The sequence below is a fragment of the Pediculus humanus genome, genomic scaffold, assembly GCF_000006295.1.
Source record: "Pediculus humanus corporis 1103172107635 genomic scaffold, whole genome shotgun sequence".
Taxonomy (NCBI): domain Eukaryota; kingdom Metazoa; phylum Arthropoda; class Insecta; order Psocodea; family Pediculidae; genus Pediculus; species Pediculus humanus.
The window spans coordinates 4,094-21,809 of record NW_002987248.1 but is presented as its reverse complement, the minus strand read 5'-3'; the positions used below and the strand labels follow the sequence as shown (position 1 = coordinate 21,809).

At 26.9% G+C, this 17,716-nt stretch overlaps 1 protein-coding gene across 1 annotated transcript; it reads left to right on the top strand.

Moving 5' to 3' along the window:
- Window positions 1-16,231: 16,231 nt before the first annotated feature.
- On the top strand, window positions 16,232-17,677 carry Phum_PHUM260880 (uncharacterized protein; the record flags this gene model as incomplete). Its single annotated transcript, XM_002426536.1, has 7 exons — window positions 16,232-16,282; window positions 16,361-16,401; window positions 16,617-16,785; window positions 16,871-17,064; window positions 17,138-17,279; window positions 17,363-17,556; window positions 17,668-17,677. 7 exons carry the CDS (start codon window positions 16,232-16,234, stop codon window positions 17,675-17,677), a joined length of 801 nt encoding a protein of 266 aa, XP_002426581.1.
- Window positions 17,678-17,716: the final 39 nt, after the last annotated feature.

Here is a 17,716-nt window from a genome sequence, read left to right as displayed (position 1 = left end):
AAGTTAAGCAGCATCGGGCGTGGTGCAAACTTGGATGGGTGACCGTCTGAGAACGCCACGTGCTGTTGGCTTAAAAGAGCAAAAAAAATGAGAACAAGACAAAGTAAGAACCAAAAAACAAATCTTGTTCTACTGTCGACCTGAGGCAGCTCGACGAGAACGTGAATTTCACTGCTTCTGACCTGGCCACTCCAAAGATGTTAGTCACCGGAGCCCAGTTCAGGAGACAAATCGTTCCCATCGAAAAAGACGGACTCAGGAAGACCTTCAAGAATTGATGTGGTGCTATCTTATAATAAGTGGCACCACCGAAATTCGAGTATTTGTCCCTAAGGAATCGGGTAGAAACCTCGGATAAATACTTAAAAAACTCCGACAAGTAGCCTTGTCGTGTTTAATGGTGGATAATAATAATAATAATAATGTATAAAATTTTTTTTTTCTTAGCGACCGCGTTACGAATTTAAAAAATTTTATAGCTCTTCGTTCTTAACTATATTATTATAGAAGATGAGACAACAAAGAGAGAGAGAGAGAGAGAATGAGTGAGAGTGAGAGGAGGAATGCCCACATTATTAAGAACGTAATAATAATAATAATAACTCACGAATTCAATTCAAAACGCGCACACACGCACACACAATTCCTTATGATTCAATTAACGTAAATACAAGAAACGGTTGAAAAAAATTTTTTTTTTATTTATAGAGCTTTATAGCGCTATTTATAATTAATAATAATAATAATAATAATATATTATAGCAATGTTCAACAGTAAATTTTTTTTTAAATAAATAAATGCGGGTAATTTATCGGTTGTTGCCTGGTTTTCTGTTATCATGCTGGTTGTTTTTACTTAATTTATTTTTATTTTATTTTTATCAAAATTTTGTCTTTTTGTTGTTGTTTGTCGTTTGTTGTCGTTGCGTTTGTTCGATTCGTCTCGCTGTCGTTGTTGAAAAAAAAAAATTCATTTCCTGGGGTTGCGTTTATCGCTTTTTTTTAAAAGGGCGTTAACATTTAACACTTTATGTTTAACATCGTCTTTTAATCGTTTTTTTTTTTTATTTCTGCGGGTTGGTACCCGTGGTTTTTGGACACGGTCGGATTCGTACGATTTGGAATTGTTAAAAAAAAAAAAAAAAAATGTTTAATAAAATTGTATAATCGAAGTCGATTTTTGTAATATGCGAACGCGCGCGCGCCATTAAAAAAAAACGTTTGGTTGGTAGCATTGTCGTTCGGGTTGGTATGACGTCAGACTATCGACGATAATAATCGATCTGTATTAACAATTGAAATAAATGTGTTTTGTGTAATAACACACACACACACATTTAGAATATAATTAAAAATTTTTAATTTGCAAATTAAGCAATTTTTTTTATTTTTTTTCTACGAATGAGGTTTTTTTGTTAATGCAGTAATGAGTTGCATGTTTACACGATAATGAGGTTAATGACTAGGATGCAAAACGATCGAAAAAAAAGCAGAAGACGTTATTAAAAAATAAAATAAAATATTGTTTTTTTTTTTTTTTTAATTAAAAATATTAATAATAAAAGTCGTAAAAAAATTTTTTAAACAAACGTTTTATCTCGTAAAAGGTTAGAAAATTAACATCGGACGCCATTTTGTTTTTTTTTAAACCGCGAAAAAAATTGAAATTTTTTTTTTTTTTAATTTTTTCTTCTGCTTTTTAGTTATAACCTTGTACGAGAAAAAAAAAAACGTGAACTTAATTGATGTATATTTAAGTTTAAAAAAAAAAAAAAAAAAAGAATTTTCCTTGATTTTTATAATTTTTACGGCCAAGGTATTTTTATCCCTGACCGGGTTTTAAACCGTTTTTTTTTCTACTTTATAATAAAATCGAGTGGGGGTGGGAGGTGGAAAAGGGGGAGGGAGATGGGGGCGTTTTACAAAGGGAGGAGGTGATGAAAGAATGTTAAAGAAAAAAAAAGAGAAATCTTTAAATCCGCGAAGAGTAGAGAATGAAATGTTGCGGTGGTGGTGGTGGTGGGTAGGAATTCTTTTTTTTTCTTTTGCTATTTTTAATCGTGAGAGAGAGAGAGAGAGAGAAAGAAAATCAAATGGAAAGGTTTAAAAAAAGGTTTAAATGATAAATTGTTACGTAAAAAAAAAACAGGTAAAAACTTATGAATGACGTAAAAATCTGTCGTTTGTTTTGTTTTTTTACCGAATTATTATGCGTACCTGAAATCCCCCCCTTTTTTTTTTAAAAAGACACGCGTTGGAAAATAATTTGTCGGCGGCCATATTGTTTTTTTTTTTTTTTTTAAACAAAAAAAGTAAATTTACTGACGAGTGTGATTAAGTATCGTAATTACACAAAAACACCGAAAAAAAAAAGATTTTTTAAAATGAAAAGGAGTGAGGGGTCGAGGAGGCGGAGGGGTGGAGGAAGAGGAGGGGGTGCAAAAATAATTCCTTACGTCATCAATTTATTTTTTTAAAAAAAATTTTGTACGACCACCGAGAGAGAGAGAGAGAGAGAGAGAGAGAGAGAGAAAATTAAAATAATTTTTGTTCGGAGCATAAAAATAATAATAATAATAATAATAATAATGAATAAGAAAGTTTTTTTTCTATTTTTTATATTAATACGTTTAAATAATAATGATGATGGTAATAATAATAATAATAAACGTTTGTAATTTTTTTTTTATTTCGCTTTTTATAAATGAAGGGAAAAGAAAGTGTGGTAAAACCGGAAGCTCATGCGAAGGAGGATGAATAAAATTTATTGAACTTTCCATCCGCCCACTCGCCACTCGCCATTAAAAAAAATAACATGAATCACATCATCATCATTATTATCATCATTATCATCATCATCCCGTTTTGTTTCGATTTTTTGATTTATTAATTTTTTAAAATGCGTTCGCGTTTGGGGTGGAGGGAGGGGAGGGAAAGGGGAAGGAAGTAAAGAGAGATTTTAAAAACCGGATGCGGTGCGAAAAATTAAAAAAAAAAAAAAATTCTACCCTTTTCCCTTCCTTCTTTCTTCCCTCCCTCTTCCCCCTTCCCCTCCCTCAAATTTCAAATCTGTATTTACCGAATGATGCTGCGATGACGTTTCACTTTTAGGGCCCCGAAGAAACAAAAAAAAAAAAACGGTCCCAGTAACGGTTTTTACTACGCTATCTTTCACTTTCACTTTCTTTTTTATTTTTTATTTTTTTGGGGGGAAGGGGGGTTAAATCTCATATTAAAAAAAAAAACGAATAATTTATTAAACTTTTTATTAAAAAATTTATCAGGCGACGAATAAATAATAATAATAATAATCAATAAATAAAAAAAGAAAAGGATTAATTTTCAATTGAAAAGATTCGCCATGTTTGATTATTAATAAAATCAATTTTAAACAAAAAAAAAAAAAAAACCATTTAAATTTTTTTTTTTTAAATGGCGATGGCAGTCGAAAATGATTTAATGTTTATTTATTGCCGATTATTTAAATTGATACAACAAGACGACGACGACGATGATGATGATGATAATAATAATATATATATAGATCGGGTGTTGACGATGTAGAATCCGCGGTGGCAGTTTAATTAATATATAAATAATTGTTTTAATCGTTTCTATCGTTTATTATTATTATTATTATTATTATTATTATTTAAATTTTGTGTGGTTCAAAAACACGTGATTATTTTACTGTAGTTTAAAAAGAACAGTAAAAAAAAATTTTTTGAATAATAGCAAAAAAAACAAAAAAATTATTTTTTAATCTTGAAAAAAAAATAGAAGAATTAAAAAAATTTTTTAAATTTTGATTTCGATTATAATAATTTTTGATTTATCGATCTATCGAATAATAAATAGAAATCGATTTTATCGATAAATTTTTTTAAATAAATTTTTAAAGAGTTTTGAATTGATGTTGAGATTTTTTTGTTTTCGTTTCGATAAAAATTTCTCGTTTAACTTTGACGATTTTTTTTCTTTTTTTGTCGTTTTGATTTCTTCCAGGGAAATTCCAGGATTTTTATATTTTGTTTACATACATAAAAAAGAACTTGTTCGGGATATTAAAAAATTCCAGGAAATTATCGTAAAGAGAAAAATAAAAAAAAACCCAAAACGTCATAATTTTTAAACGTTTTATAACGTCGGGATTTTTAGGTACGAAAAAAAATCAAAAGTTTTGCTGTCGTTTTCGTTATCAGTTCGACACGCCCCCTCTCCCCCTTCCCCTCTCTTTTTTTAAAATTTTATCATTCGAAATAAATTTTTTTGCTTCCTGTCGTTTTTTTTTTTTCGTGTCCATCATCAATCAATCAATCATGTCCATCATTCATCATCACGTTGCTATTACCATAGAAAAAGAAAAAAAAAAATTAAAAACACGTGATAACCCACGACGGGAAACTTTAAATAAAAATTACGCGTGCAAATACAGGAACGACAGCAAATATTTAAAAAAAAAAATTTTTTGCTCTCGTTATATCGACCTAAAAACTAAAAAATCATTATCAAACGTTCGAGGTCGTTTAGATATTATTTAGATTCCATCGTTCCGTAATCAGCTGATATTATCTCGTAGGAGAGTTCGTAGTGATAATCTCTTCGATATTTTTTTTTTTTTCTATTTGATTTTTATTATTTTTCGAAAAAAAGGGATTTCGATTCGAAAACGTTTCGCACGCGCACACACGCACCCATACCAGAACAATTTTAATTCGAATCCCTTGAAACGAATCCCAAAACGCGAAAGAAAATGGCGGACGCAGGCCGGACCGGGGTCGGTTATGATAATCATATTGTGTGTATCATCATCACTTAATGAAATTTTAAAATTTTTCATACGCGCGTACGCACTCACGCACTCACTCGCGCACGCGTGAAAATATATAAAACGAATAAATCCATTAGAAATTAATTTATACCGAATGCGATAATTTAAAAAGAAATATATATTTGTAAAATCATTCGAAATTATATCCGCAGTCGTTTTATCCGTACCGGTCGAGAGAGCATTAAATAAAAAAACAAACAAACAAACAAACAAACGAACAAACATTCTTTTTCTTCATTAGATTTTCTTATACGTTTTCTATCCATTAATTAAATTTACCTTTCACGGTATATCTATTAAAAGCTAATGGATGACGTTTGTATGAATTTTTGTTTTTTTTTTTACACACTCACGAACAAACACAAACAAACACACCGAACTAAATTATTATTCTATTTCATTCCCTTTTTTTCCATCGCATTTAATCTTTGAGAGATTCACGAATAAAACAAACAACTAAACAAACGACAAACTTTACTCGCCATTTTTATTATTAAAATTTTTTTTCTGTGTGTGATTCTAAAACCACGTGTTTTTTTCATTAGGTCGTCGTTTATGAGTTCGTTTTGTACGAATCGTACAAACAACAAACGATTCGAATCATCTTCTTCGTCGTCTTGTGAGGAAGAGAGAGAGAGAGAGATGGAGATAATTTGAAAAGAGGAAGGAAGGGCAACGGAAGCGCGGGGAATTCCCATTTTTTAAAAGTAAGTACATAACTATATATAATTACGTAAGAATTTAATTAATAACTTATTATTATTATTATTATTATTATTATTATTATTATTATTATTATTAATTTGTGGCGTTAATCACTTCGTTAAATTTTAATTTTTAATAAAAAAAAAAACACCCAAAAAAAAATTTTAAAAATGTCGACCGCGTCGTTTATTATTTACTTTCATCGTGCGCATGTACATATACCATTTTACCTTGATCTAAATATTAATAATTTTTTATTAAAAATTTTATGTATACATAATTTATTATTTTTTTAATGAAATTTAAAAAAAAAAAAAAAAGTTGACCAATCGATATATTTTACAATATTTTTCAAATGTTTTTATTATCCTTATTATTAGTATTATTATTAATATTATTAATGGGAACGTTTTTTTTTTATTTTTTATTTTTAATAATTTATTAATTTTTAAACGATTTTTGTACAGAATGCGTGAGTGAGTGAGCGCATTTTAAATTGGGGAGGGGATTGGGAGGAGGGGAGAGGAGGGGGAAATTAAATTCCAGCCGTTACGTTCAATTTGGAATTTGCCATAAAAAAAAAAAAAAAAACTCGTTTTAAATTTTTAGCTCTTTTAATAGCTCGGGATTTTTTTATATTAAAGTACTCCTCATTCGATATTTTAAAACTCTCTCTTTCTCTCTCTCTCTCTATCTCTTTCTCTTTCTCTTTTACTCATACGGATTTATTTCGATTTAGTAATAATAATAATAATAATAATAAAAACTTACCGGATCTAAATCAGAATCCCAATCTAAATCGTTTGCTCCTATTTCGTAAAGGGTTTTGTCCACGGCATATGTTTCCATGATTTTCCTTTTTTCCTTTTTTTTTTCTTTTTGTAATGGAAAAGAAAATTTTTACTTTTTACGAATATCCAAAAAGGGTTTTATGTAGAATATAACAAACGTCCCGGAAAGGTGAGGTTGCGTAAGGAAATATAGAAAGAGAAAGATAGATAGAGAGAGAAAGGAGGGGAAGAAAAACGTGGAAAATTTTTTTTTTTTTTTGGGGGGCAGGAAGGGTTTTCAATCCGGTTCAAATAATCACTCGACACACACACATAGTTTTCTCTTATTTTTGACTCTTTAAATAAATAAAAAAAGGCACGACGGATTTTTTTGGGGCGTCCGGTATACGCCCCACAAACTATAAAATAATAACTGAAACGAAACAACCCCTTTCTTTTTTTCGGGGGGTTAAATTTCTTATTATTATTATTATTTAAACAAAAATCACAAAACGTATTAAAAAATTAATTTCTTTTTAAACACACGCATCGTTTATCAATCAATCATCTATTTATATATTAATTAGTTTTTAGATTTATTAAATATTATTAATTAATATTAATTAAGTTTGTATTATTTTCCCTTTAAATTATTATTATTATTATTATTATTTATACGATTTTAATACGATGGCACGCACGTTTTATTATTTATACGTTTTCACTTCCTATTTTTTATATATTAATTAACTTTAAATTATTTAAATATTTAATATAAATAAATAAATAAATAAATTAGAAAAAAAAAATTGTGTGTGTGTATGTGTGTATGTTATAACCACGCACTTCTAACACCTGTTGACTTAAAGCACGTATTAATGGTTTTTCTGTTTACAATAGCCGGCGATGGGATCGAATGAATGTACGCATGCGCGGTTTCTTGTTTTTTTTTTTTAATTAAAACTTTCTAGTGCAGAAGTCAATAGTGAAAAAAACATCGACGTCACTTTCTTTTTTATTAAATTCAATATGGCCGCGTGTGAGATAGAAAAACGCGTTTGAAATTTTTTTTAATTATTATTATTATTATTATTTTTCATTAAGAATGAGAATAATTGGGGTTTTATTAATCGTAGCAAAAAAAGGTTTTTTTAACGACAGCAAAAAATATTATTGGGATCGTTGCGAAAGGACACCGAAAATGGGGGGAGTCGTTTGGTTTTTTTTTATTAAAAAAAAATTTTTTTTGCTGGGGTTCAAAATGGTTTTTTTTGCATTAATAAACGATAGCAAATTTTCCGGATTATTTTAACGGGTTTATACTCATGTACGTTGTTTTTTTTTAAAAAAAATTTTATTGTTTATTTACGTCATTAAAAAAAAGGGATAAAAGATGGAAGTGAAGGGTTGAAAAAAAAAAAAAGATGAAATGAGAGTAAGAAAGTCATGAGAAAGGGAGAGAGAGGGGGGGGGGGAAGAAAACAACCCTTAAGGCGATTTTATTATTTAAAAAAAAAAAAAAAAAAAAACTTAAAACGAAAACCTTCGGGGGGAAAAAAAAGTAAAAGCAAAAAATGATTAGATCTCATTTAAATCCAAGCAAAAAAATTTTAATAACCGCAAAACGGGGAGGGAGAGAAGGGAAGGGTAGGGAAAGAAGACGAGAGGGGAAGAAGGAAGGAAGAATAACCGTTACAAAAAAAATTTTATTTACACAGCGTTTTATAATAATGTCATGTATTTCGTCTATTTGATAAAAAATAAATCATATTAAAAAAAAAAAATGGCGTCGTAAATAATAATAATAATTATTAATTATTAAACGATTAGTTTATTTTTATTAATAATAATGATAATAATTTTTTTTTTTTTTTGCGATTTGTTTTAACTACGTAACAAGTTTATTAATAATTATTCGAGTCATTTAATGCGGTTGTAATTATTAAATAATTAATGAATAACGTTAATTTCCCCTTTTTTTTCCTCCACTTCCCCCCTCCTCCCCCTTACCCCCGTTATTTATTTTCCGTATTCTTATGATGATAATAATAATAATTATTATTATTTACGGTTACGTAATTTATTTATTAATAGAATTTTTTGCGATAAAAAAAAGGGGATCGTATTTTAAAAACGAATTTATTTATCTATTTATTATTATTATTTATTTATTTAATAAAATAATATAGTTAATAATAATAATAATAATAATAATTAATTAATTAATAATAGGGTGAGAGGGGTGGGGAAAATTGTTTTATTAATTAATAATCGGTTTTATAAATAATATACACGGATTTGGTTTTATTAAAATAATTTTTTTTTTTTTAATTTAAATTTATTAATTATTGATACATAAATTATGTACATAGGGGTGAAGGGGATACGGGGAGGGGGGAAATGATTCGAACGAAAAAAAATTTTTTTAAGTAACTAGTAGTTAATGTTTTTTATCGTTTTACATAATTTATTTTTCAAAAATAATGCGCGTGAGAGAGAGAGAGAGAGAGAGAGAGAGAGAGAGAGAGAGAGAGAGAGAGAGAGAGAGAAATGTCCAAACTTTAATAATTATAATAATAATAACTTATTAACATATTTTTCTAATTGTTTCTCCTTTTAATAATAATAATAATAATAATATTGATAAAATTAATTTGTTTTTTTTTTTTTTTTACCTGACTAAATTTTTAAAAAATGTTTTTTCTTCGATAATTATCAACAGAAAAAAAAATAGTAATAGTAATAATAATAATAAAAGTTAATTATTCGTGTCTCGTTTATTTATTTATTTATGTATGGTCGTTGTTATTTAACAATAATTATTATTTCCTCCTCCCCCCCCCCCTCCTACGATTAAAGATTAAATAATTATTTAAAAATAAATTTATGATTAATTTAAAACTCGTATAAAAAAAAAAAAAAAAAAAAAAAAAAACGTAATTGATGAGTGACGTCACTTTTTTTTTCCCGATAGGTAATTATAGTAATTTTTTTTTTTTAAAAATGACAAATTATTATGAAAACATCTTCCATTACGTTATTATTATTATCATTATTTATTTATTTATAAATTTTTAAATTTTTATTAGCCCCTTAAAAATTATGTTTAGGCAATTTGACAAACACTTTTAAAAAAAATCAATTTAATAAAAAATATCGACTCGTTATAAATTTTTTTTTTTTTAATCGTGACCTTATTACGTACCTGATTTATTATTATTATTATCATCATCAATAAAATTTAAATAAATGCCATCCATATTAATTTAATTATTTATTAACGGGACGGGACAGGAGAGTAAAATTTTAATTAATTAAATTGAAAAAATCGTAAAACGTTGAAAAAAATAATTAAATTAAATCGATTTAATTTTTTTTTTCCTACCTACGGCCCTGAAATCATTCAGTCTATCCCTTTAAAAAAAAAAAAAAGCAAAACATTTTTCGCTTAAATTGACATAAAATAATAAAATCAGCAAAAAAGAGTTTAGAAAAAAAAAAAAAAAAAAAAAAAGTAAAAAGTTTTGATTCGTTTTATTTTTTAGAATTTTTTTTTTCGTTCGTTCGTTCGCTCGTTCGATAATAATAATAATAATAACGCGAACAATGTTATTAAAATTTAATACGACATTTACTTATTTATTTTTGTTAATAATAATAATAATAGAAAGTGATTTCGTTTCCGGTTATGTAAATAAAGAAGAGAAAAAAATAATAAAAAAAAATAAATCGTCGACGAATCGATTAACTTATTTATTCGATGAAATATCGAAAATTCTCGAAAGGATAAGTCGAGAAGCGAACACTTTAAAATGTCAAAAACAAATGAAAAAATTCGTTGATAATTTATCTAATTCCACGACATGGGCCGTACAGAGTAAGTTTCCGACGATTATGATAAAAAAAAATTTTTTAATTTTTTAACGAACAAAATTTTTAAATTTTTTTGTTATTTTCGATTTAGTGCTCGATGCCAGCTCAAAATTTCCACAAGGTTTATTATCCTCAGATGCCTACGACCTGGCTAATTACGACGGTTGCCTGGATATAAAAATAAAATCGTACGGAGAGGATGATAAAATTTTTGGAAAATATTGTTTGACCATATTTAAATTTTCACAGCCGAGATGCAAGATAAAATTATTTCGCCATGACCTTTTTAATAATTCAAAACAAATGTCAACGACGTTCAAGTACCTTATTGTATACCTAAAATTATTTTTTCCTTTATATATATACATATAATTAAACATTTTTCCGAAATAATGATAATAAGTTTTTGTCATTTTTCAGGCACCGATAATTAATTACGGTTTTATTAATAATAATAATACGTATAAATCAGGTATATGCGTACCTAACGAATGCACGTCACTCGATGTTAAATTAATGATTCAATATTTATATAATAATTATATTGATTGTCAGGTTAACGTAACCGTACCTGAAGATTCGTGTTACGTTTATTCAACGGAATATAATTCGATCATCGGATTTTACATACGGTGAGAAAATTCCCCCCCCCGCCCCGCCCCTGTAACGAAGCCATTTTAAAAAAAAAACCTAAACCTTTTGTGTGATTAAATTTTAAATTGCGCGCGTACCTGAACTTTTAGATATCATCTTTATTTTTATTATTATTATTTATAATTTATTTTTTGCTATTTTTTTTCCTTCCCTATCTGTTATCTCATACAGTAAATTAAAAATTCAGGTATAAAAACCGAAAAGTTTTTTTTTTCCTATTCCTCCTCTCCCTCTTTCCCACCTTCTCCCTCAGGTTTGTCCTTTCCTCGCACACACACACACGCACGTGCACACACACACGCGATTTAATATTTTTTTTATTTAACAGGCAAATATTATTAATAATTTTTTTCGGAGTTGTAATCGTGACAATTGTAGACATTTGGACGATTAGTCGTAATTATAAACGTGAGTAAATTTTATTTATTTATTTATTTATTTATTTATTATTTTATTAATTTTTTATTTCAATTCACACACAGTCGAAGAGAATTGTATGATGATGATGATAAAATCATTTTCCGCATATAGAAATTACAAATCGATAATAATGGCGACGAAAAAAAATAGACTACACGTTTTAGACGGTATTAAAGTTTACGCAATAATATCCTTAACCATTTTAAGAAGATTAAAATTTTTTTATAAAATACCAATAATAAATAGAAATAATTTCAACGAGGTAAATTTTAAATAAATAAATGAGTGAAAACTCGTATACGTCACACAAATAAATAAATAAATTAATTAATTAATTTTTTTTTCAGGTTTTTGATGATTACGCGAATGAAAATTACGTTGAAATAATTAACGATTTATTAATCGTGACGTTTTCCGTGACGTCATCTTTTTTACATTCATATAAATTAAATGAAAAATTTAATAATAAAATAAAATTTTCATTATTTAATTATTTCCGTTTTATTTTCGTTAAATTTTTCAAGTGAGTTGTTTGTATGGAAACTTTTTAAAAAAAAAAAAAAATTTCGGTTGTTGTTGTTATCATCGTTCGATTAATTAAAATTGGATTTATTTTATTTATTTTCAGAATTATTCCACTGCAAATAACCGCCATTTTATTTTACGGTTACGCATTTTACGATTTGGGTGATGGACCGATTTGGAACGAACAAATAAAAAAATCCGTTGGAGAATGTAAAAAAAATTTCATCAACCATTTTTTTATTAATTTATTTTCATTTGAAAATTATAAAAAAACTCTTTCCACGGTTAGTTTTTCATTATCATTATTATCAATAATGTCAGATGAAAGATTTAAATTTTCTTACTCATTTTCAGTGCATATTCGAATCGTGGTTTTTTCCGATCGTGTCACAAAATTTTCTTTTAATATCATTATTATTTTATTTCCTATTATCATTGGGTGGACAAACGTCGAAAAATTTTTTAATTTCATTAGGGTTGATTATAGGTGGTAGTTTTTTTTTAAATTTACCAATTTACGAAAATTATTTTTTAACGGAATTCGATTTGATAAAAAAAATTCACAGGTATTTTTTCTATTTTAAATTTTAAATTTAAATTTCTCTTTTCCCCCCCCATAAGCCCCCCAAACAAATGTAATTAATTGTTTTTGTTTTTGTTTTTTTCCAGTTACTTCTTATGGATATTAAATTATAAAGATTCCAATTATATATTACCCTGTTTCATCGGATTTGGTTCTGGGGTAATTTTTTACGATATTAAAAATAAAAATTTCAATTATTTTAGGGTAAGTTTTACAAAAAAAATTCAATTCTTATGTTCAATTGATATAAATATTATTATTATTATTATTATTATCGTTTCAGCATTGCGTCAATTTATTTTTTCCCATAATGATATTATTGATATTTTTATTACAATTTTTCGTACGTGATTTTTTCACGAGTTTTTACATGAAAAAATTATTACCATTATTATGGAGTTTTTTCATTTCTTGGATTATATTAAATGGGTCGAGTAGAGATTCGTGTAAGTTAAACATACGTTTTACAACATTTTATTATTATTATTATTATTATTATTTTATCTTATATCCGATTAAGTTTTAAACAATGTAAAGGTAGAGAGTAATTTTTTTCTTTAAATTTTCATCATCATCTCCATCATCATCATCATCATCATCATCGTGGTCATCTTAATTTTAAAAAAAGTTTACGTAAAAATAAAAATAATTATATTTTGATCGTTATCAAATGTTTTCGTTTAAAAATACACAAGAAAATAATAATAATAATTATTATTTGATATAACAGTATCAGTTGTTGCAAAAATGCCAAAATTACAAAAAAAAAAAAAAAAAAAAAAAAGGATTTTTATCACTTATACTAATCATTTAAGATTCGTATTTATCCCGCCATTAAAAAAAAATTAATTGAAATTAAAGTTTTGACGACATCTATGAGGAAAAATTTCAATTAAATAAAAAAATTCATGATGGCGTCGAACGTAAACAACAATCGTTGACCCATCCCATCCCTTTCTCTCTCTCTCTCTCTCTCCCCTCCCTCCCCCTCCTCCTTCTCTCTCTCTTTCTCCGCGTACGGAAGGTCATTCGCTACAAACCGTAGTTATGAATGGAATGCGTAATTTCGCGTTCTCTCCGCCCCCTTTCTCTTCTTTTCTCCTCCCCCTTCCTCGTTCCGTGACTTTACCCTCTTTCTATTTTTTTTCACCTAATAATAATTTATGGTCATTACCCCGTAATAAGGTTAATGACCTAGAAAACAATAAAATAAAAAAAAAAACTCTATTTCGCGAACGTTTTCCCTTTTTTATTATTATTATTATTATTATTATTGTTGTAACTATTTTTAAAATAGTTATCGAATTAGTTTTTCCTATTAATTAAATATTCGATTACCCAAAATAATAATAATAATAATAATAATTGTTAGAACCTTTCGAGGGGGAGAGAGAGAGAAAAAGGTTGTCGCGTTGTAAAATTATATTACGTTAGAGTTCGATGAATCCATACGCACCCAAAAAAAGAGAGAGAGAGAGAGAGACGGGGGGGGGGGGTGAGGGTGGATGATGATGATAATAATAATAATAATTTTTTTTTTCCCTCAGCATTTTTATCGAATTTTTTCGATTTGAGTTATTTGAAATTTTATTCAAATTTCACGTATCCCTACGTATTGATATTGGGATTCGTACAATCCTACACATCGGCAACGATAAGAACGTTGGAATATTTTTCAGTACCGAAATTAGTAAGTCGAATAATTTTTTTGAAAATGATGACGTCAAATCAACGTAAAACTTAATTATTATTATTATTATTATGGTTTTTCAGATATGGATGAGCGCGTCGGATTTAACAGCATCGTATATATTTGCATTTGTTTTTTATAATATAATACACAAACCCTTTTCAAATATTTTCCAGTATTTATTATCAAAGGTAATGCCTACTCATTTAAATAATAATAATAATGATGATGATGATGATGATAATTAAAATATGACGACATTTCTAATATTTTGTTTTTTTTTTTTTGTTTTATGGGGGGCGGAATCTCAACAGGAAAAATCGGAAAAAATTAAGAAAAATTAAAATTTACGTTCACTAACGTTCAAAATGACGTCAGATTTTTTTTTTCCCGGTGACTAATTTTGGAGAATTTTGGACAATCCTGGAAAGAATTTTTTTTTTTTTTTTAATGTAAATGTTTATGAAAATAAATAAAAAAAAATTTAATATTAAATACACGATTTAATATTTAATTAAAAATCAATCAATCAATAAATAAAATAGTAATAATAATAATAATAATAATAATAATAATAATGATAATAATAATGATAATAATAATGATGATGAAAATTAAGTTGATTTTTAAAAAAAATTTGCTGACTAAAAATAATTTTTTTTGTCATAACTAAAAATTTGCAATCGTTTTCATTTGGAAATAATAATAATAATGGAGTCATCTTTTTTTTTTTTTTTTTTTTTCTAACATTTTGGCATGAATAAAAAAAAGAAAAATAATAATAATGATAATTTTTTGTTAATTTTAAGAGAAATTATTATTATTAATTAATGTAAAAAGTGATTTTCCAGTTTTTTGTGATAAAAAAAATTCGTATATTATAACGATGACAAAAAAAATTTATTGTTGTTAATTTAAATTAATAATGATAATTTACAAAACGTTATTAATAATAATAATAACAATAACATTTTTTTTTACAATAATCGAATGTTATTCGACATGTGAAATAAATAAAAAACATAATGAGAGTTTAATTGAAGATGGAAAAAATTATGGAAAATGTTTTTTCCATGATCCTCGCTGGAATTATGGACAAAATGATGAGTGGTGGGATGATTTAAATTATATAAAAAATAATAATTGTAAAAATCATTTATTTATATTAATAAAAAATATTAATAATTTATCACCTTGGGCTTTGGAAAGTAAGTGACATTTATTTTATTTACTTTAAATTTTTTACGTGATAATAATTATTATTATTATTATTTGTTTCAAGTGTACGATTCGTTCGTTAAATTTCCAAATGGTTTAACACACGGTAATAAATATCAATTTGGTAATTACGATCAATGCGTTAATGTTAAATCAATTGATAATAAAATAAAAGGAAAATTTTTTTTAATTAATTTACAAATCGATTATATCGATAATTATTATTATTATGAAAATTCGTCCAACTACGACGACGACGACTCCATATTGGATACGTTTAAGGTAATTTATTACTATTATTATTATTATTTCTTTTGATGTGATGTAATTTATTATTATTATTATTATTAATTTCAGGAAAAAAATGATCATGGAAAAAAAAATATAAATAATTATTATACGGGGATTTGTTTACCGGATTCTTGCAAACCTGATGATGTTCGAACCTTAACGAATAAATTATTTCAAGGTACGGACGTTAAAATATCCGATAAATTTTTTTTTGATAATAAAATGGAATCCACGATGACGAGGACGATAACGACGGAGGGAAAATTTTTCATGTAACGTATTTATAATTAACCGGAAGTGCGAGGGGGCGGGGGGCGGGGCCGGAGATTTATTTTCATTTATTTATTTTTTTTTTTTTTATAGATTATTTATTTCCGGTATTGTTTCTCTCGTTATTTTTTCAACTTTTTATTCGGAAATGATTAATAAAAACGGTAAGATGATGATTAATACTTAACTTATGAATTATTTTGATAAAATTTTAATTGTTTTTTCCACCCCCCCCCCAAAAAATAGTAATAATGGGTTAATGATGGCGTTATCGATGTCGCCACGTGCAAATATCAACCATGAGATATATATATATATATATATATATATATATATATATATATGAATGACGATATATTCGACGTTGAAATTTTACGATGATATAGTATAATGGGTCACAGATGTATGGCAACTGCGGTGGACCTTTTTTCAATCCTAAATTTATAGAAGACGTAAAAAATTTATTTATTTTTTTTTGGGGGGGGGAGGGGAGGGGAGGCATTTACCGTTTAATTTTTTTCTTTTTACAGAGGTATAAAAAATTTCAAAATATATTTCTTTTAAACGGCACGTTAATAGTGGATACTTTTTTTTTATCAGCGGATATTTGACTTTTCTCGTTTTGTTTTCCTCTTGTCGTAAAAAAAAAAAAAAAAATCAAAAAAATTTTAATATTTTCACCGTTTATTTCCACAGGTGGTTGAGGTAGGTCATTATTTTATTTAAATGATATTTATCCATTAGTATTTCCTACGGAATAAAAAGAAAATTTTTTTTTTATTTTAGAATAGTACCCGTTTACTTACTCATGATATTTTTTTATGCTCACGTTTTTGAACACGTGGGTTCTGGTCCTTTTTGGAAAATCAAAATTGGAAAAGAAGCAGAAAGATGTCGGAAAAATTGGTGGATAAATTTTTTTTTTCTCAATAATTACCTCTATACGGATTCGTTAGTTAGTATACGTAATTCTGATCGTTGGGGGAGGGGGGAAACTTATTTTAATATTATAATTATTTGAATTTTTTTTTTTTTTTCAGTGCATGTTTCAATCTTGGTACGTTGCTTGCGACATGCATCTAACATTGATAGCACCATTCGTTGTTAAAATAGTTATCAATTCTAAAAAAAAAGGATTCATTTATTTAATTTTATTCATAACAATTTCATTTTTATTAAATTTTACAATTATTTTTTATAATAAATATGATGGAGTTCTCAGACTTTACCTCAGGTACGAATAAAATTTTTCGATTGTTCATTCATTTGAATTAAATGAAAATTTTTGCATTCTTTTCTCTTTTTAGCACACTTGAAGATTTAACATCGAGTTTTACTTTCAATGAAGTTTACATAAAAACTCATCATAGAGCTACGCCATATTTGTCAGGAATGATGGCTGCTTTCGTTTATTTAAAAATAAAAAAAATCAATTATAAATTTTCACTAGTGAGTTTTACCCTTCTCTCGAATAATTATTTATTATTATTATTATCATTTAATTTAAATTTAAAAAAAAAAAAAAATTACAGAAAGAAATTTGGATGTATAGTGTGATAGCTCTCATATGTGCTTTATCTGCAATTTGTGGTGCTTGGTTATTTTATATTCCAGGAAGAAAATATGATGCATTTGAAAATGCTTTATATGCTTCTTCCCACAGGTTATTATGGGCTTTCGCCATGTCTTGGATTGCAATCGGTGGAGGAACGAAAGCATTCGGTTTGTAAATTTATTCGTTTCGAATCATCCTATCATGGCCAATATACATTCGAAATGTGTTTCGATTGAAATCCAAAAGAAAATTTAAATGCTAAACTTACTATTTTTTTTACAGGAATCCTTGAACCATTTTTATCACACAAATTTTTCATGCCTTTAAGTAA